Source organism: Scyliorhinus torazame, chromosome 16 (genome assembly GCF_047496885.1).
Source record: "Scyliorhinus torazame isolate Kashiwa2021f chromosome 16, sScyTor2.1, whole genome shotgun sequence".
In the NCBI taxonomy this organism is placed as follows: domain Eukaryota; kingdom Metazoa; phylum Chordata; class Chondrichthyes; order Carcharhiniformes; family Scyliorhinidae; genus Scyliorhinus; species Scyliorhinus torazame.
In genome coordinates this window covers 180,111,763-180,132,853 of record NC_092722.1, presented here as the reverse complement: position 1 = coordinate 180,132,853, position 21,091 = coordinate 180,111,763, and the positions used below count along the sequence as shown (strand labels likewise).

General features: G+C 54.2%; 1 protein-coding gene across 2 annotated transcripts in view; it reads left to right on the top strand.

The window, feature by feature from the left end:
• LOC140393265 (VPS10 domain-containing receptor SorCS1-like) overlaps window positions 1-21,091 on the top strand; it is a 1,354,213-nt gene that overhangs the window by 1,035,636 nt on the left and 297,486 nt on the right. For both annotated transcript variants that reach the window (XM_072479549.1, XM_072479548.1), the window contains exon 8: window positions 20,912-21,001. In XM_072479549.1, coding sequence (XP_072335650.1) covers window positions 20,912-21,001 — 90 coding nt within the window. The remainder of the gene's footprint in view (window positions 1-20,911; window positions 21,002-21,091) is intronic.

Here is a 21,091-nt window from a genome sequence, read left to right as displayed (position 1 = left end):
AGGGCCCGCTGATGAGAGGCCACTGACCGTACACGAGGAAAGGGCCCTGGAACTGGCTGGCGGACCTGAGGACCGGGAGGTTGCTGATGCAGAGGTCGGGGCCCCACGAGCAAGTGAGCCACCAACAGCCCGTCCCCATATCCCCCCTCCCCTATATCCCCCTCTCCCGTATCACCTGATCACTGCCTGATGTCTAACCATGCATGCTTCATTGTGTATCGCAGGACCAAACGTCCAGGCACCCATCCCCGCAGATGCAGACCGCCGCAGGATGCCCCTCGGAGACCACAGGAGACGGAGAGACCCGCACCCTCCAGCATGCGACGCCCGCAGGATGCCCCTCGGAGACCACGGGAGACGGAGAGACCCGCACCCTCCAGCATGCGACGCCCGCAGGATGCCCCTCGGAGACCACGGGAGACGGAGAGACCCGCACCCTCCAGCATGCGACGCCCGCAGGATGCCCCTCGCACACCACGGGAGACGGAGAGACCTGGAGCAACAGGGAGACGACACCCCCGTCACGTGCGGGAGCGACCACCCAGCGATGAGGGGGGCAGCCACAGGCCCCCGTCACACCCGAGCCAGGACACCACTACCCAGGACACCACTATCCAGGACACCCCTACCCGGGACACCACTACCCAGGACACCCCTACCCGGGACAGCACTACCCGGGACAGCACTACCCGGGACAGCACTACCCAGGACACCCCTACCCGGGAAGACGAAATACCGGACAGTGACTCAGAGTGGATGGGTGGAGACGAACCCCCACCCCAAAGTGCCATGGACTCAGAGTGGGACGAAGAGCACGACACAACGCCACTGCTGTCACCAACACCCTCCACCATCGCAGAAACACTCACCACGGTTGGGCACTTTAGTGATGAGGCGTCTGGTACACTCACTGGTGCGCACAACACAGCCGTCCCGGTACAGCAGGTGGAGGTAGGAGCAGCAGAGGGACCGGGCGGTCGGAGGGCAGCCCAGGCCAAGCGAACATCTGCCGCCCAGATGGATCCCGGGTTCCTGCAGTTACCACACCCACACATAGATCCGATGCAACCACTGACACGGAGACGAGCGAATAGGGTGACGGGTGGCTTGCGGCGGCTGCGGTCACAGGTGGAGGAGTCCACCCGCGTCCAGGAGCTGGGAGTGGTCCCGGTCATGCGTGCCACCCAGGCTGACACCGCACGGGTGGCGTCCGCGGTGGAGGCAATGGGTGCGACGGTGTCAGACATGGGGAACGGTTTGCGAGGCCTGGGGCCTTCCGTGCAGGCGGCGTCTGTGGCCCAGGAAATGGCTGCCCTCTCACAGGAGGCCATGAGCCAGTGCCAGCGCCAGATGGCAGAGGCGCTCAACGCCATAGCCCAGTCTCAGCACGCCATAGCCCAGTCTCAGCAGGCCATGGCCCAGTCTCAGCAGGCCATGGCCCAGTCTCAGCAGGCCATAGCCCAGTCTCTGCAGGCCATGGCCCAGTCTCTGCAGACCATCGCTGAGGGCATCGGCGCCAGTGGCCATGTGCGAGCTGGCGTCGCACTGTCGCAGACAGGGTTCGTCAACCCCCTGGGCTCCATGGCTGCAAACCTGCAGACCCCTGTCGATACCAGCACGGGCCTCCAGGACTGGCAGCGCCAGATGTCGGGGGCGCGTCGGATGGCCAGTCCGTTCGCATCCCCCACCCATGTAGAGGCCTGGGGGCCATCGGGCACCCCGAGGGAGGAGGAGGTGGTGTGGTCCGTCCCGGCTCCCTCTGTAGGGGAGGTCCCGGTACACCGCGACACCTCGGACTCCCCCCCTTCCGTCCCAGGTGCATCGGGTGGGCAACGGGCAGGACAGGCTGGCAGCTCGCCATCCCAGTCGCCCGGGCCGCAGCCTGGCCCATCTAGGCCAGGACGCCCCAGGAAACGGCCGCCAAAGGGATCCAGTGTCAGAGGGCAGGAATCACAGGAGTCCACCTCCAGTTCTGCTGTACCGTCTGGGGAACCACGTAGACGTAGTCAAAGGGCCCGTAAGGCCAAACAATTAGACACTGAGTAAGTTGGCACGGGTGCAGGGCACAGATGAGTTTTAGGCGCTAGGGCACGTGCATGAACTCCTTTGGTTATTAAAGTCAATGTTACACCTACAGAAGCTGCCTTTGTGCTCTGTCCAAAGTGTGCGGGGGGTGTCATGTACGTTGAGCGCAAGTGTGTGTGTGAGGGGTGGTCTTACCTCAGCCCCAGGTGAGTCTGCCCCCTTCCCCCTGGGCCGCCATCAACATCCCCCGGGCAGAGGACGGGACCGTGCGCTGCAGTGTCACAGCCGCATGCAGGGATGGTCCGGGTGGATGGTGGTACTGTGGCCATGGGTCAGACATAGTCCAACGATGTAGAGCCAGGAGCTCATCGGAGGCGGGTTGTCATCATCCTCCATGGCCTGCGATAGACACGCGTCCACCCGCAACTGGGTGAGCCCGGCCCGTTGTGCCGCCGGTGGATCGGCAATTGGGGGTGGGGGGGTGGTGTGCATGCGGGTGGGGTGTGTGGGGTTGGGGAGGGGGGTGAGGGTGCTGGGTGGGTGGATGGGTGGGGGGTGTGGGTGGTCGGCTGTTGTCATGGTGTGCGGTCTGTGGCCATACTACCCGATTCCCACGCCCATCTAGTCAGTGAAGCGGGCGGCTATCAGTCTGTCCCGTGCCCGCTGGGCCAGCCGGTAACGGTGGACAGCCACCCGTCTGTGTCTACCCCGTCTGCCCTGACCATTGCCCCCATCCCCCTCATCTGGGGAGGACTGGGCCTCTTCCTGCTGCTCCTCCACTCCGCCCTCCTCTGCCTGCGGCACATCGCCCCTCTGCTGGGCTATGTTGTGCAGGACGCAGCACACCACAATGATGCGGCCGACCCTATCTGACCGATACTGGAGGGCGCCCCCAGAGAGGTCCAGGCACCTGAAACGCATCTTCAGCATGCCAAAGCACCTCTCGATCACTCCCCTTGTCGCTACATGGGCATCATTGTAGCGGTTCTCCGCCTCATTGCGTGGCCTCCGTATAGGCGTCATCAGCCACGATCGCAATGGGTAGCCCCTGTCGCCCAGCAAACAGCCCCTCAGCCGGGGATGGCGTCCCTCGTACATGCCGGGGATGGATGACCGCGACAACACGAATGAGTCGTGTACACTGCCTGGGTGACGGGCGCAGACGTGCAGGATCATCATGCGGTGGTCGCAGACCACCTGTACGTTCATCGAATAGGTCCCCTTCCTATTAGTGAACACGGCCCTGTTATCTGCAGGTGGCCGCACGGCGACGTGCATCCCATCGATCGCGCCCTGGACCATGGGGAACCCGGCAATGCCAGAGAAGCCCACGGCCCGGGCATCTTGGCTGGCCCGGTCCACGGGGAAGCGGATGTAGCGGTGCGCCATGGCATAAAGGGCATCTGTCACTGCCCGGATGCACCGATGCACCGATGTCTGCGATATGCCGGACAGGTCCCCACTCGGTGCCTGGAATGACCCCGTTGCATAAAAGTTCAGGGCCACCGTAACCTTGACGGACACGGGGAGAGGGTGTCCCCCGCCAGTGCCACGCGGTGACAGGTGTGCCAGCAGGTGGCAGATGTGTGCCACGGTTTCCCGGCTCATCCGGAGTCTCCTCCTGCATTCCCGGTCCGTGAGGTCCTGGTATGACTGCCGGGGCCGGTACACACGGGGCGCCCTCGGGTGCCTCCGTTGCCGTGGGGCCGCGACGTCCTCCTCCCCCTCCTCGTCCTGTCGGTCAGGTGTCCCTCCAGCCTGGGCGGCTGCCGCCTGCCCCTCTGCGGCAGCCTGCGCCGCCTCTCTGGCACGCTCCTCCTCCTCCTCCTCCTCATCCAGGGCAACATAGACATGAGCGGCTGCCACCACGGCGGCCAACATCGCTGGATGGTCTGAAAACATGACGGCCTGGTGGGGGGGAGGGGAACGACGACATGTCATCATTGCCCATATCCCCTCCTCCCCCCAGCCAGGTGGCATGGACCGCATGGGTCCATCTGTTGGAGGCTGGCACCTGGCCAGGTGGACCAACTCATTTGCCCTCCCATCACCCACCCCAGCACGGACCAACCCCCAACCTCCACCCCGGCACGGACCCCCTCCCCAACCTCCTCCCCCAGCACGGACCCCCCCCCCCAACCCCCAACCTCCATCCCGGCACGGACCCCCTCCCCAACCTCCACCCCAGTACGGACCCCCCCCCCAACCCCCAACCTCCACCCCGGCACGGACCCCGTCCCCAACCTCCACCCCAGCACGGACACCCCCCCCAACCCCCAACCTCCACCCCGGCACGGACCCCCTCCCCAACCTCCACCCCGGCACGGACCCCCTCCCCAACCCCCAACCTCCACCCCGGCACGGACCCCCCCCCCAACCTCCACCCCGGCACGGACCCCCCCCCCCCCAACCTCCACCCCGGCACGGACCCCCTCCCCAACCTCCACCCCGGCACGCCCCCCCCCAACCTCCACCCCGGCACGGACCCCCTCCCCAACCTCCACCCCGGCACGGACCCCCTCCCCAACCTCCACCCCAGCACGGACCCCCCCCCCAACCCCCAACCTCCATCCCGGCACGGACCCCCTCCCCAACCTCCACCCCAGCACGGACCCCCCCCCCAACCCCCAACCTCCACCCCGGCACGGACCCCCTCCCCAACCTCCACCCCAGCACGGACCCCCCCCAACCCCCAACCTCCATCCCGGCACGGACCCCCTCCCCAACCTCCACCCCAGCACGGACCCCCCCCCCCAACCCCCAACCTCCATCCCGGCACGGACCCCCTCCCCAACCTCCACCCCAGCACGGACCCCCCCCCCCCAACCCCCAACCTCCATCCTGGCACGGACCCCCTCCCCAACCTCCACCCCAGCACGGACCCCCCCCCCAACCCCCAACCTCCACCCCGGCACGGACCCCCCCCCCCCAACCTCCACCCCGGCACGGACCCCCTCCCGGCACTCCCCCGGAGCCCAACCTACTCTAACCACCCCCCCCCCTCCCCCCCCCCCACGGCCGCACACACACACACACAAGCCGAGACACACCTCTCCTCAGGCAATCAGTCTGCGGCCACGCCATTTCCTGCCCAGAGCCAACCCCCCAGGCCGTCACTCACCTCCTCGCTGGTCGGCGTGAGCCTGGAGCACCGGGTCACGCCGATGAAAAGGAGGTTTGATTCACGTCGACGTGAACGGTCATCACGTCGACGGGACTTCGGCCCATCCGGAAGGGAGAATATCGGCAGGCCGAAAATCGGCTGCCTTGCGCAGACCCGTGACATTCTCCGCGGCAGCGGCGCCATTAACGCCCCGCCGACTTTTCTCCCTTCGGAGACTTCGGCGGGGGCGGGGGCGGGATTCACGGCGGCCAACGGCCATTCTCCGACCCGGCGGGGGGGTCGGAGAATGACGCCCATTATTTGTGACCTTTCCAAAGCCGTGGTCTGTGGGTTCATTGAAAATGAGAACAAGTAAAGTCTTATTGAACACAAGCCTCAATTCAATCATTTGTCGCTTAGATCTGGAGCCCAAACAAATTCCTGGTTGTACTTCATTGTTGGAGATCTAAATTGTTTCAACAAAAAACAATCATACCAATTTATCTTTTATCTCACCCAATTTTTATTTGGCATTGATTCTAATCTTTCTTCCTATCAAACAGAGAACTGGCTTGTGCACTTTATTTCTTTGCCTTGTTTATTATGATCAGTTACAGTCCCAGTTCATAGAACATAGAACATACAGTGCAGAAGGAGGCCATTTGGCCTATCGAGTCTGCACCGACCCACTTAAGCCCTCACTTCCACCCTATCCCTGAAACACAATAGCCCCTCCTAAAGTTCTTCGTCTTTTCAGCACTCCGGTTTCCTCCACAAGTCCCGAAAGACATGCAGCGACCGGAACAGGCGGAGTGTGGCGACTAGGGGATTTTCACAGTAGCTTCATTGCAGTGTGAATGTAAGCCTACTTGTGACACTAATAAACATTATTATTAATATGGATTATTCTAAATGATGGATGCAAGCGGAATGAGGAAGAGGGATTGTGCTCATGGAATTAGTCCACGATGATGTGAAGGTCTGTTGTCCATGAATCATTCATGGACGTTGCCATTCTTCTATAGGCTAACAATCAAAAGGAAATACATTTTGGGTGCAATCGGTACCACAATCCAGCCTATTTTGCCAGAATCCACCAATAATGCCAACACAGAGCTTGAATCTGAAGGATAGAAGAAGGTTGCATTGATTCAATAGCCAGGAGAGATGGGAGAATTAAGGTGTAAGGCTGAAAGCAACAGTGTATGTGGAAGAGGGTGAGGATGTGCATGTTCTAATTGCAAAGGTGTTGCACCATTGCTATGTGTTCTGTAAAGTTCAGAAAGTGCATTGATTGAGGAGTAGAAGGAAAGCACTGGAAGTTATTGAGAAGCAGCAGGAATAAAATCAGTAAGCTTGGCCGTATGTCAGGAAGCCAGCTTCAATATGTAGCTGCCTGATACTTAATGCTAGCACCAGGCAGTCGGGAGGCCATTCCCTGCAACAATCGGGCACGTTGAGATTCACCTGATCTCCAGCAGTTCCTCCCCTCCAGCTGTCAGTTGTGGATTCTGTGCATTGCCCTGTTGTTCTGTACTCTCTTCTCCTGTAACAAGAGAAATTGATCTTTCAGGGAGAGTAATGAAATGCGTTTACCCTGTGGTCATATGCCTTCAAGAGATATTAACAAGATGTCACTAGTTGGGCAATGTGTCATGTGATCCAGTCTTAGCTTTACTTTTGCTCTGAGCAAAGCACACACACACACCTCTCATGCCTTCAAGTTTTATACTGATATATTATTGTTCTCATGCACTAGTCTTAATAAATGAACCCACAACATGTTTACCCAATCCCTAAAGAGTATTGGTGCCTTTTGTCCTGTACAGTAAATAAGCCCAAGGTATTATATCATTATAATAATACAAGGTTTTGATTAGTGGTGGTGAGACAAGTGGCAGCAAGATTACGTACAGGTGTGACATGGTGAACACTTTACATTGTGCCACACGACATGAGAAGATGCTCAATGTTTTGGTTAGACCGCCAAAAAGGGCGCAGATGGAGAGCATTTGTTGAGGGTGACTTTGGGGTGAGGAAGAGGTATGACATGACAGAAGGATGAGTGAGTGTCAGTGGTGAAGCGACATATGGGGATGTGTGGAAGTGTACAGAGAGAGGGAGGATGGGTAAACGAGTGCGATGAGTGATGTGCCGCAGTAGCCTTGAGAAGGCAGAGTGAGGGGGATGGAGTGATACATCGCAGAATGACAGAATTGTTATGGCGCAGGATGCAGCCATTTGGCACATCGTGTCTGCACCGGCTCTCCAAATGAGCATCATGACTTTGTGCCGTTCCCTTGCCATTTCCCTGCACTGCTGCACATTGTTTCTATTCAGGTAAGAGTGGCACAGTAGTTAGCATGATAAATTGTCCTTAAGTATCCAAACACGTTAGGTGGGGTTACTGGATTACGGTGGAGGCATGGGCTTAAGTAAGGTGTTCTTTGCAAGGGCTGGTGCAGACTTGATGGGCCGATTGGCCTCCTCCTCTATAAATTCTACGATTCCATGAATTGCTGAATGCCCTCTGGAATGCCTCAACTGAACTTGCCTCCATCACACTTCCAGGCTGTGCATTCCAGACCCGAACCACTCGCTGTGTCAAAACTTTTTTTCTTACATCACGGGCGAAATTCTCCGGAAACGGCGCGATGTCCGCCGACTGGCGCCCAAAACGGCGCAAATCAGACGGGCATTGCGCCGCCCCAAAGGTGCGGAGTGCTCCGCATCTTTGGGGGCTGAGCCCCAACATTGAGGGGCTAGGTCGCGCCGGATGAATTTCCGCCCCGCCAGCTGGCGGAAAAGGCCTTTGGTGCCCCGCCAGCTGGCGCGGAAATGACATCTCCGGGCGGCGCATGCGCGGGAGCGTCAGCGGCCGCTGACAGCTTCCCACGCATGCGCAGTGGAGGGAGTCTCTTCTGCCTCCGCCATGGTGGAGGCGGAAGGGAAAGAGTGCCCCCACGGCACAGGCCCGCCCGTGGATCGGTGGGCCCCGATCGCAGGCCAGGCCACCGTGGGGGCACCCCACGGGGCCAGATCGCCCCGCGTCCCCCCCAGGACCCCGGAGCCCGCCCGCGCCGCCTTGTCCCGCCGGTAAGGTAGGTGGTTTAATTTACGCTGGAGGGACAGGCATTTTAGCGGCGGGACTTCGGCCCATCCGGGCCGGAGAATCACGCGGGGGGCCCCGCCAACCGGCGCGGCGCGATTCCCACCTCCGCCGAATCTCCGGTACCGGAGACTTCAGCAACCGGCGGGGGCGGGATTCACGCCAGCCCCCGGCGATTCTCCAACCCGGTGGGGGTTCGTAGAATTTCGCCCCTGATTTGCTTCTTTTGCAAATCACTTTAGATCTGTGCCCTCTCGTTCTTGATCATTTTCACCAGCGGGAGTAGTTTCTCCCTGTCTACTCTGATTTGGAACATCTCTATCAAATCTCCTCTCAGCCTACTTCTCTCCAAGGAGAACAGTCCTGACCTCTCCAATCTATTCCCATCACTGAAGTTTCTTATCCCTGGAACCATTCTTGTGAACCTCCTCTGCAGTTTCTCCAATGTTCACATCCTTCCTGTAGTGTGGCACCCAGTACTGAACACCATATTCCAGCTGAGGTCTAACTAGTGCCTTGTACAAGTTCAGCATAACCTCCTTGCTCTTGTACTCTATGCCCCTATTATAAAAGCCCAGAATACTATATGCTTTATTCAGTGCTCTCTCCAGCTGTCCTGTCACTTTCTTTGATCTACCCACATATACACCCAGGTCATACACTCAGGATGGGAGTGAACATGCCACTGATCTTACCCTCTCTGCTCTGGTTAGGTATGAAAGTGCGTCATACTTTACTTCCAGGAGGGTGGCACCACGCTGCTGTTACTGACCGTCACAGCAACCTCCAACCACATCTTCTTTGTCTCAGCAGCCTTCTTCTTCCTCCTGTGGCTGAGAAGCAACATCAGTTCGTTCTGGACCCTCACAGCCCGCAACAGCACATCCAGGGAGGCACTGGTGAAGTGGGGTATAGCCTTTGTCTGTCTTAACCGTCTTAACTCTGTCTCCCTTCATATCAGCTGCAGTTGCTTCATCCTTCCATGTTTGGCGTGTCCCTTGAGATAGCGGAGTTGAATTTGCAGTGGTCATCATTGCACAGACTGGTGCTAATTGGATGCAAAGCCCATAAATCGGATGTTAATTAAGTGGCTGTGTTTTGCAACCACAGACATACTGCTCACACTTCGATGTGTCCCACCTCTCTTCCCAGCGAGCCTGCACATTAAAATTCAGTGGATAGTATCTTTTCTCTTGCTTACTCGAGTGTAGTCTTCAAAAAACAGGACAAGTTAAAATTTTAAAGGCACAGGGCGCCCCAATAAAGTGTGGTTTGTTTACAGCTAAACAAGTACAAAATTCCAATTGCTGACACCAGAGAGATACCAAGGGTGAAGTTACATTGGCGGGATTCTCGCGTTCCCCCAGCCGCGTGTTTCTCGGTGACGCACCGTTCGCTGGTAGCGGGATTCTCTCCTCCAGTCGCTTGTCAATGGGATTTCCCATTGAAGCCGCACCATGCCGCCAGGAAACCCCTAGGCGGGGCTGCCAGCATGACAAAGGAATCCCAAAGGCTCGAGAAATCCGGCCCGTCTGTCCTCCTCATTCTGTTTCGAACCTTTCAGAGAAAAACGTTGAATCCTAGGAGGAAACTAAGCTCCCTGGGGACATTTAGCTAAAAAGGGTGAAACGAGGAAGGGAAAAGGGTGCAAAAGCCGATGGCCTCTCGTCATCCAATTCTTACGTGATTGGGAGCGTGGACGGTAGAGCAAAGAGAAAGGAGAAGCTATAAAGGCTGGGCAGGATGTTCAAAGGAAATGAGCCAGAGTAGAGTTGGGAGTGGGTAGGGTGAGCAGTGGTCGTGGTGGTGGAAGGAACAGTGGCTGCAGGAGTTGCATGAGTGATGAGCGAAAAGGTGCGGGCAGGAAATCTCCGGTCGCTAGGATTCTCTTCCCGGCGGAGTGGGGTGGCTTTAATGGGAAGACCCATTGACAAGCGGCGCGGAGGGAGAATCCCACCTCCAGCGAATTGCGCACCACCAAGACACACGCGACTGGGGGAATGGACAATCCCGCCCATGGTGGAAGCTTCATCTGCCCGAAAACCCCAAGTGCAACCTACGGCCTTTTGGCGACTTTCCCTGCCTCACCATCACTTACTATCCGAAAGGGAAAACAAACCTAGAATAGAATCGTAGAAAGGTTACAGCACAGAAGGAGGCCATACAGCCCATCTTGTCAATGCCAGCCCGAGGACACCCAGCTGCCCTTTCTAATCCCACCTTCCTGCATCCGATACATTGCTTTGTATCTTGCAGCACTCACGGGGCAGATCCAGGTCCTTTTTTAAACAGAGTTTAGGGCCTTTGCCTCCACCACCAGAAGACAGAGTGACAAGCAGAAGAGAGCCAGAGAAATAGAAGGACAAACACGAGAGCCGGATACGAGAGAGAGAGAGAGAGAGAGAGTCTATTGTTTACAATATGCACCACCATCTCACTCGCAGAAAATAAATCCATTGTCATCGATCATTAGAAGAAAAGATTCAGCTGGAAAATCTGTGAGAGAAATTGTTGCTGCCATGTGTGAAAATATTAATGGAACAGCATAATTTTACAGATCATTTTCTGTCAAGGCTTTTGCAACACCACGTTGCAGCCTCAAAACCAAGCAAGATAAATGCCTTTTGTCTTTCAACAAGCTAATCAAACATGCCTAGAAATGTTGCATTACATTAACTTTTATCTACAGAGGCTAAATATTCTGGCCCCAATAAAGGGTGAATAAATCCCCGTGGAGACGATTCTTGGCTCACTGTGAACATGCCGAGCTCGTAAAAACAAAAAAAGGATATCTTACTGCTCACTTGTCACCCAAGGCCTCTCCAACACAACTCCTGAGTAGGCCTCAATTAAGGTGAGAGTCTTGTCAACCCTAATTGTAGCACATTCAAGAATTTTGAGGACCATTTAGGCTGTCATATTGCCAGCTTCGAAGGAGCAAGCACTCACAGAGCACAAATCATAAAAGATTATTTGTAAAAATGGACATGAAACAGTGGGACTGAGGGAGAAAAGGCTTTGAACTAAAGGCACCAGAGGAGATTGCCCAAGCCCAACAGATGACAATACTGCCTGTCCACGAAAGGCGGGAGGTACGCTGAGTCTTTATGGATTTTTCACTCCTGTTCACACCAGGCTGGTTCGGCAATGGGTGCGGAAAAATTACGAGATCTGCAAAGCCACGTTTTATGTAGGCGTAAATGAGTGATCTGATTTTTAAAAAATATATATATTTATTAAAGTTTTTTAACACAATTTTTCTCCCTTACAAACAATAACCCCCCCACCCGTAACAAAAAAAACCGAGAAATCGCGCAGAGCAAGATATATACATGGCAAAATGATATATGTACACAGCTTTGTACACTGGCCCTCACCCGTACGTGCCAGTTTCCCCAACCCTTCACGTTATCTCTTGCTCATCCACCCTCCCAGGCAGTCCACCCTTTCCCCCCCCCCACTTCCCAGGACGCCCGCCCCCCCGCCCCCCCCCCTCCCCCCAAGGTTGCTGCTGCTGCTGACCGACCTTCCTCTAACGCTCCGCGAGAAAGTCTAGGAACGGTTGCCACCGCCTGTAGAACCCCTGCGCAGACACTCTCAAGGCGAACTTAATCCTCTCCAACTTTATGAACCCAGCCATATCATTTATCCAGGCCTCCAGGCTGGGGGGCTTCGCCTCCTTCCACAATAGCAAGATCCTGCGCCGGGCTACTAGGGACGCAAAGGCCAGAATACCGGCCTCTTTCGCCTCCTGCACTCCCGGTTCGTCCACTACTCCAAATATTGCTAGCCCCCAGCTTGGCTTGACCCGGACTTTCACCACCTGAGATATTGCTCCCGCCACTCCTCTCCAGAACCCCTCCAGTGCCGGGCATGACCAAAACATATGGACATGGTTCGCCAGGCTCCCTGAGTACCTTCCACATCTGTCCTCGACCCCAAAGAACCTATTCAATCTCGCCCCCGTCAAGTGCGCTCTGTGGACCACCTTAAATTGTATCAGGCTGAGCCTGGCACACTAGGAGGAGGAATTAACCCTACCTAGGGCATCAGCCCACAGACCTTCCTCGACCTCCTCCCCCAGCTCCTCCTCCCATTTACCCTTCAACTCTTCTACCAACACTTCCCCCTCTTCTTTCAACTCCTGGTGTATTTCCGACACCTTGTCCTCCCCGACCCATACATCCGAGATCACCCTATCTTGAATTTCTTGTGCCGGGAGCAACGGGAATTCCCTCACCTGTCGCCTCACAAAAGCCCTCACCTGCATATATCTAAAGGCATTTCCCGGGGGTAACTCAAACTTCTCCTCCAGTGCCCCGAGGCTCGCAAACGTCCCGTCGATGAACAGGTCCCCCATTCTTCCAATCCTCGCCCGATGCCAGCTCTGGAACCCCCCCCGTCCATCTTCCCCGGGACAAACCGGTGGTTACCCCTGATCGGGGACCACACCGATGCTCCTATTGCACCCCGGTGCCGTCTCCGCTGGCCCCAGATCCTTAGCGTTGCCGCCACCACCGGGCTGTGGTATACTTTGTCGGCGAGAGCGGCAGCGGTGCCGTCACCAACGCCCCCAGGCTCGTTCCTTTACAGGACGCCATCGCCATCCTCTTCCATGCCGCTCCCTCTCCCTCCATAACCCACTTGCGGATCATCGCCACATTTGCTGCCCAGTAGTAGCTCCCCAGGTTTGGCAGCACCAACCCTCCTCGGTCCCTACTGCGTTCCAGGAACCCTCTCCTTACTCTCGGGGTCTTATTCGCCCACACAAACCCCATAATCCTCCTGCCTACTCTCTTAAAAATGGCCTTAGTGATCACGATGGGAAGGCACTGAAACACAAACAGAAACCTCGGAAGGACCACCATTTTGACCGACTACACTCTACCCGCCAGCGAGAGCGGTAACATGTCCCATCTTTTGAAATCCTCCTCCATTTGCTCCACCAACCTCGTCAGATTCAGTTTATGTAGGGCCCCCCAACTCCTGGCTATCTGGATCCATAGATACCGAAAGCTCCCCTCCGCCCTCCTCAGCGGTAGGTCCCCTATCTCTCTTTCTTGGTCCCCCGCATGTAATACAAAGAGCTCACTCTTCCCTACATTGAGCTTATAGCCCGAAAACACCCCAAATTCCCTTACAGTCTGCATGACCTCCACCATCCCCTCCATTGGATCCGCCACGTACAGCAACAGGTCATCCGCATATAGCGACACCCGATGCTCTTCTCCCCCTCGGACCACCCCCCTCCATTTATTAGACTCCCTCAATGACATAGCCAATGGTTCGATCGCCAATGCGAACAACAGGGGGGACAGGGGGCACCCCTGCCTCGTCCCTCGGTACAGTTGAAAGTACTCCGACCTCCGCCGGTTCGTCACTACACTCACCATCGGGGCTCTGTAAAGGAGCTTAACCCAATTGATAAACCCTACCCCGAACCCAAACCTACGCAGCACCTCCCAGAGGTACTCCCACTCTACTCGGTCAAAGGCCTTCTCCACGTCCATAGCTGCCACTATCTCCGCCTCTCCCTCCTCCGATGGCATCATTATCACGTTTAAGAGCCGCCGCACATTGGTGTTTAGTTGCCTGCCCTTTACAAATCCCGTCTGGTCCTCATGGATTACCCCCGGGACACAGTCCTCGATCCTCGTGGCCAGCACTTTTGCCAGCAACTTTGCATCCACATTGAGGAGCGAGATCGGCCTGTACGATCCACATTGCAGTGGGTCCTTTTCCCGCTTTAGGATCAAAGAAATTGTCGCTTCAATGAGTGATCTGATTAACCCGTCCCCCACATCAGTGACAGGGTGCGTTTCCTGACGTTCATCATCAGGAACATAATTAGAATAAATTAGCATAGTGATGCACGATCAATTACACAAAGACGAGAGTTGGATGCAATCGAGGCTTTATTACACTGAGATGTGTGGCCTCCAACAGCAGCTGGCGAAATGGCTGCTGTCTGGGGAGCACACATTTATACTCCGCCTACTGGGCGGAGCCAGCAGGCAGGGGACTACCCCCGTACCTGTAGTACAGGGCCTTACCACAAAGCACCTAATATATACATGAGTGGTGACTATCACACATAGCATTAACAGGCCCCTATGCCGGAATCATTGCCCCCACCCCCCCATCAAAATATCCATCCACGGCGATGTGATGACCGAATAGCGTGAATCATGACTGGTCTCCGAAGGTGTGCACCTGGTGAGAAGAGCTCAGGTGAGTACAGCGCCCAAGGGTCATACCCGAGTACTGATCTGATACTCCCGGGAATCCCACCCGCCGCCCCCAGATACCCCACCGGCACTACCCAGGCACTCCCAGCACTACATAAGTAGTGCCAGGGGAGTGACAGAGCAGTCCCTGTGTAGCGTCAGGGAGCACTGCCCAGGTAGTGCTGGGGGGCAGGGGGGCTGCCAGGGGAGGTTCCAAGGCTAATAAATTTGGCCACTGGGCGCTTGGGTTGCCCTTAGAAATGGTCTCCCGCCTCTTGTACTTCTAAGCATTGGAGGAGCGGGTGAATCAGAGGCCGCCCCACATCATGAGACCCGATCCTTGAAGTTTATTTCCCCCCACCAAAGTGCTGCAGTATATGGTGGAGAAAGCTGTCACTGATGTCAGCAGCTTCAATGCCATTTATAACGCCCGCCATCAACTTTTGCCTATTGCCCATTGACGGGCTTGGGTCTTTGTAAAGAATTGAGGGTTGAGGAGACACAAAGTATTTGACACGAAAGCTTTTTGGAAGTATCTTTGGCAGCAACATTAAATCAGAAATCAGCAGGGATGGAGTGAGACATGGAGCATTTTAATTTTTACATTCCAACCAAGTGGAATGACTTAAAATTAGCCCAACAATCTTCAATCTCCTTAATTCGGTTCAGACCAACCAAATGATCTATCGGTTCTGTCAAAAGAGAGGAAAAAGAACGAGTACAAAGAAAAACTCCTTCACATCTCAAAGATATTCATGTACTTGATTTTTAAGCAGGTTCCTTTTATGATTACTCAGATGTGCTAATAAATCTACGCTGATTACAAAAAAGAAACATTCTCCTCTCTGGTTTGATTGGCAAGTGGCTGAGAAAGGCAGGTTAATTAGGATAAACAGGAAGATCTATTTCCTCATTTGTTCACTTGACAAGCATGCCAAATTAGGTCCTGCCTGTCAATGTCAAAAGGAGCAAGGAAGTACCGGGGCGGCCGAGGGCACCGGCAAGGGGAGACAACATGACTTCCAGTGATGCAGCGTGGTTAATCAGAGGGTCAAAAGAAGAGCTGCATAATCCGCTTCTCACTGTTACTGCTTTGCACGTCCATCACTTGTACCAGATTGTGGTAACGGAGTGAATGGTCAGGAATGAGAAAAGTACAGAGAGATAGCAGAGCGTGAATTGAGAGCAAAGCTGAACAACTGTCTTTGTGGAAAGCCAAGAGTTAGGGAACGTGGGTGTGGTAATACCAGGTATTGCAGTACCTGAGAGGTGGATGCCCATTGGCTAGACCTAGGAGTCTACCATTGGCTAACACACATAGCTCCGCCCTCAGAGGCGGGGTATAAGAACCAATGCCGTCCTAGCAGCCTTCACTTTCTGTATCAAAGCTGCTGGGTACAGTTCTAGTTGATTAAAGCCGATTAGTATAACTCCCCTTGTCTCACGAGTAATTGATTGTGCATCAGTGGATGATGCTGTTAAAGGTTTTCCTGGTGACAGGAGCAGCGGTGGAAAACCTGCGGCCTGGGGGAGCCACATGCGGCCCATCTGGGTTCTGAGTGCGGACCACGAGACATTTCATTGACCGTTGCCCCCCCACACGGAGTTGCCATATTCCCGCTCATTTCCGTCCATGTAATTTTCTTTCCTACCCGCATGACTGAAGTGATAAGCGCGTGAGTGGTATGGCCTGCAAAATCAGGGGATGGATTACCCGCCGGCGGGATGCTCCGTTTTGACCGGCAGCCCAGGGGTTTCCCGACGGCGTGGGTCTGCCCCACAATGGGAAACCCCATTGACCAGCCGGCGTAACGGAGCATTCCTCCAGCAAGGTGAAATAGATATGTGGAGCGGGGGGGGCGGAGAATCCAGCCCCAGGAGTTAGCGACACAGGGGGCGGGATTCTCCGACCCCTCGCTGGGCCGGAAAATCGCCAGGGAGGGGCGTGGATCCCGCCCCGACACCGACTGCCGGATTCTCCGGGGAATTGCATTCGGGGGCTGTTGGCAGTGGCCCCCCGGCGATCCCCCGCTCCGCGATGGGCCGAGTGGTTGCCTTTTTTCAGCCAGTCCTGCCGGCGTAAATCAAACAAGGTTCTTACCAGCGGGACCTGGCTCTGCGGGCAGCCTGCGGAGTCCACGGGGGGAGGGGGGAGCGCGGGGGGATCAGGCCCCGGGGGGGGACCTCCACGGAGGCCTGGCCCACGATCGGGGCCCACCGATCTGCGGGCGGGCCTTTGCCGTGGGGGTCCTCTTTCCCTCCTCGCCGGCCGCTGTAACGGTCCGCTATGGCTGGCGCGGAGAACCTCCCTGCGCATGCGCTGGGATCACGCCAGAACACGCTGGCGCTCCCACGCATGCACCAACTAGGGCCGGCCGGCGGATGCCCTTCGGCGCCAGCTAGGGCGGGGACAACCCCGCAGCACGGCCTAGCCCCTGAAGGTGCGGAGGATCCGCTCCTCGGCGCCGGTACGGACCGCCCTACCGGAGAGCGGAGAATCCCGGCCAGAGTTCCTTCAATGTATCTTTCTTGTTTGTGAGCTCAACTGCCCTTGTCTATTAACGTTCTCCCCGTGTTTGTGTAGGTTTCTTCGGGTGCTCCGGTTTCCTCCCACCGTCCAAAGATGTGCCGGTTAGGTGGATTGGCCACGCTAAATTGCCCTTCGCGTCCAAAAAAAGGTGGGGTGGGGTTACTGGGTTACGGGATAGGGTGGAGGCATGGGCCTGGGTAGGGTGCCCTTTCCAAGAGCCGGTGCAGACTCGATGGGCTGAATGGCCTCCTTCTGCCCTGTAAATTCTATGATTCTATGAACACAGCCAGCGGAAAGCTATTTTTATTAGCCAGAGGCTCAGGGCACAGGCCTGTCCATCACTCAGATGTTTCGGTTAGTGGTTTATGAATGAAACATGGTCAGCTATTGACAGGAGCCCACGGGAACTGCCCTACTCTCATTAGCCAGAGGCTCTGCCCAAAGCACAATTTTTTCTTTTGTTTTTACCATTTGAAGTTGATGGCAGTTCTATTAATATATAAATGATTAATTATTTTCTATGAAATATTCGGTGTGCATTAAATGTATTTAACCTTCTTCATGGGGTTATGGTAAGTGAACAAGCCTGACTTGTTTTCGGTCCACTGCCAATACAGTGAGTAGCTATGAATAATTGAAGAATGACCACCAATTGTATAATGTGATTAAAAGGTTGACCATTTATTGGAAACGCTTCTAATTTTGTAAAGCCGTTCAAGATTCAGGGCGAGCCGATATTGATGAATGAACAGAGTTTATTAGTTAGCTTCCCTGAGCCAGAGTTTTAAAATCGAGGTGAACATAAGGGCCACTTTGCCCTGCTCAATACTTTTCCAGCATGTATTTAATTGGAGCTGGCAGTCACTCTGCAGTCGCGGAGGTGTGTCCAGGGGCATGCCTCATCAACCTTCGATGACTTCGGTGTTGTGGCCATTTCGGAGACCTGGATAGAGCAGGGACAGGAATGGTTGTTGCAGGTGCCGGGGTTTAGACATTTCAGTAAGCTCAGGGAAGGTGGTAAAAGAGGGGGAGGGGTGGCATTGTTAGTAAAGGACAGTATTACGGTGGCAGAAAGGACGTTTGATGAGGACTCGTCTACTGAGGTAGTATGGGCTGAGGTTAGAAACAGGAAAGGAGAGGTCACCCTGTTAGGGGTTTTCTATAGGCCTCCGAAAAGTTCCGGAGATGTAGAGGAAAGGATTGCAAAGATGATTCTGGATAGGAGCGAAAGCAACAGGGTAGTTGTTATGGGGGACTTTAACTTTCCAAATATTGACTGGAAACACTATAGTTCGAGTACTGTAGATGGGTCTGTTTTTGACCAATGTGTGCAGGAGGGTTTCCTGACACAGTATGTAGATAGGCCAACGAGAGGTGAGGCCATATTGGATTTGGTACTGGGTAATGAACCAGGACAGGTGTTAGATTTGGAGGTAGGTGAACACTTTGGTGATAGTGACCACAGTTTGATTACGTTTACTTTAGCGATGGAAAGGGATGGGTATATACCGCAGGGCAAGGGTTATATCTGGGGGAAAGGCAATTATGATGCGATGAGGCAAGACTTAGGATGCATCGGATGGAGAGGAAAACTGCAGGGGATGGGCACAATGAAAATGTGGAGCTTGTTCAAGGAACAGCTACTGCATGTCCTTGATAAGTATGTACCTGTCAGGCAGGGAGGAAGTGGTCGAGCAAGGTAACCGTGGTTTACTAAGGCAGTCGAAACACTTGTCAAGAGGAAGAAGGAGGCTTATGTAAAAATGAGACATGAAGGTTCAGTTAGGGCGCTCGAGAGTGACAAGTTAGCTAGGAAGGACCTAAAGAGAGAGCTAAGAAGAGCCAGGAGGGGACATGACAGGTCTTTGGCAGGTAGGATCAAGGATAACCCTAAAGCTTTCTATAGATATGTCAGGAATAAAAGAATGACTAGGGTAAGAGTAGGGCCAGTCAAGGACAGTAGTGGGAAGTTGTGCTTGGAGTCCGAGGGGATAGGCGAGGTGCTAAATGAATATTTTTTGTCAGCATTCACACAGGAAAAAGACAATGTTGTCGAGGAGAATACTGAGATTCAGGCTACTAAACTAGAAGGGCTTGAGGTTCATAAGGAGGAGGTGTTAGCAATTCTGGAAAGTGTGAAAATAGCTAAGTCCACTGGGCCGGATGGGATTTATCCTAGGATTCTCTGGGAAGCTAGGGAGGAGATTGCTGAGTCTTTGGCTTTGATCTTTAAGTCATCTTTGTCTACAGGAATAGCGCCAGAAGACTGGAGGATAGCAAATGTTGTCCCCTTGTTCAAGAAGGGAGTAGAGACAACCCCGGTAACTATAGACCAATGAGCCTTACTTCTGTTGTGGGCAAAATCTTGGAAAGGTTTATAAGAGATAGGGTGTATAATCATCTGGAAAGGAATAATTTGATTAGACATAGTCAACACGGTTTTGTGAAGGGTAGGTCGTGCCTCACAAACCTTATTGAGTTCTTTGAGAAGGTGACCAAACAGGTGGATGAGGGTAAAGCAGTTGATGTGGTGTATATGGATTTCAGTAAAGCGTTTGATAAGGTTCCACATGGTAGGCTACTGCAGAAAATACGGAGGCATGGGATTCAGGGTGATTTAGCAGTTTGGATCAGAAATTGGCTAGCTGGAAGAAGACAAAGGGTGGTGGTTGATGGGAAATGTTCAGACCGGAGTCCAGTTACTAGTGGTGTACCACAAGGATCTATTTTGGTGCCACTGCTGTTTGTCATTTTTATAAATGACTTGGAGGAGGGCGTAGAAGGATGGGTGAATAAATTTGCAGATGACACTAAAGTCGGTGGAGTTGTGGACAGTGCAGAAGGATGTTACAAGTTCCAGAGGGACATAGATAAGCTGCAGCGCTGGGCTGAGAGGTGGCAAATGGAGTTAAATCAGAAAAGTGTGAGGTGATTCATTTTGGAAGGAATAACAGGAAGACAGAGTTCTGGGCTAATGGTAAGATTCTTGGCAGTGTGGATGAGCAGAGAGATCTTGGTGTCCATGTACATAGATCCCTGAAAGTTGCCACCCAGGTTGAGAGGGTTGTTAAGAAGGCGTATGATGTGTTAGCTTTTATTGGTAGAGGGATTGAGTTTCGGATCCATGAGGTCATGTTGCAGCTGTACAAAACTCTGGTGGGGCCGCATTTGGAGTATTGCGTGCAATTCTGGTCGCCGCATTATAGGAAGGATGTGGAAGCATTGGAAAGGTTGCAGAGGAGATTTACCAGAAGGTGTTGCCTGGTATGGAGGGAAGATCTTATGAGGAAAGGCTGAGGGACTTGAGGCTGTTTTCGTTGGAGAGAATAAGGCTAAGAGGTGACTTAATTGAGGCATACAAGATGATCAGAGGATTAGATAGAGTGGACAGTGAGAGCCTTTTTCCTCAGATGGTGATGTCTAGCACAAGGGGACATAGCTTTAAATTGAGGGGAGATAGATATAAGACAGATGTCAGAGGTATGTTCTTTACTCCGAGAGTAGTAAGGGTGTGGAATGCCCTGCCTGCAACAGTAGTGGACTTGCCAACACTAAGGGCATTCAAATGGTCATTGGATAGACATATGGACGATAAGGGAATAGTGTAGATGGGCTTTAGAGTGGTTTCACAGGTCGGTGCAACATCGAGGGCCGAAGGGCCTGTACTGCGCTGTAATGTTCTATGTTCTATAACACGTTTCGGTAGTTTGCAAGAGAAATGAATTGCCGAGTAGCACTGGTGATCAGACTAAAGTAGTCGATTGTCGTTATCACCCACTGCGGACCACGTCAAACACTTTATTGATCTTTATTGTGCGTTTGCTGTCTATAAGATCTTTACTGCCCATAACCAATTTCTACTACTTTGCTTCAGTCCATGAGAAATGTGCAATATTTTCTTGTGCTTCACTACTCAGGTGACAACCGGTGGACGAGTGACTTATTACGTGTCATATCGAAGAGAGAGCTTCGCACAAATGAAACTCCCCAAATATTCATTGCCCAAGGTAAGAGAAATGTGAAATCTCGGCAGCCTTTGGAACCCAGTGAGCCTTTTCCCATACTGCATGCAACATGCCACAGCATCACAGCCGTTT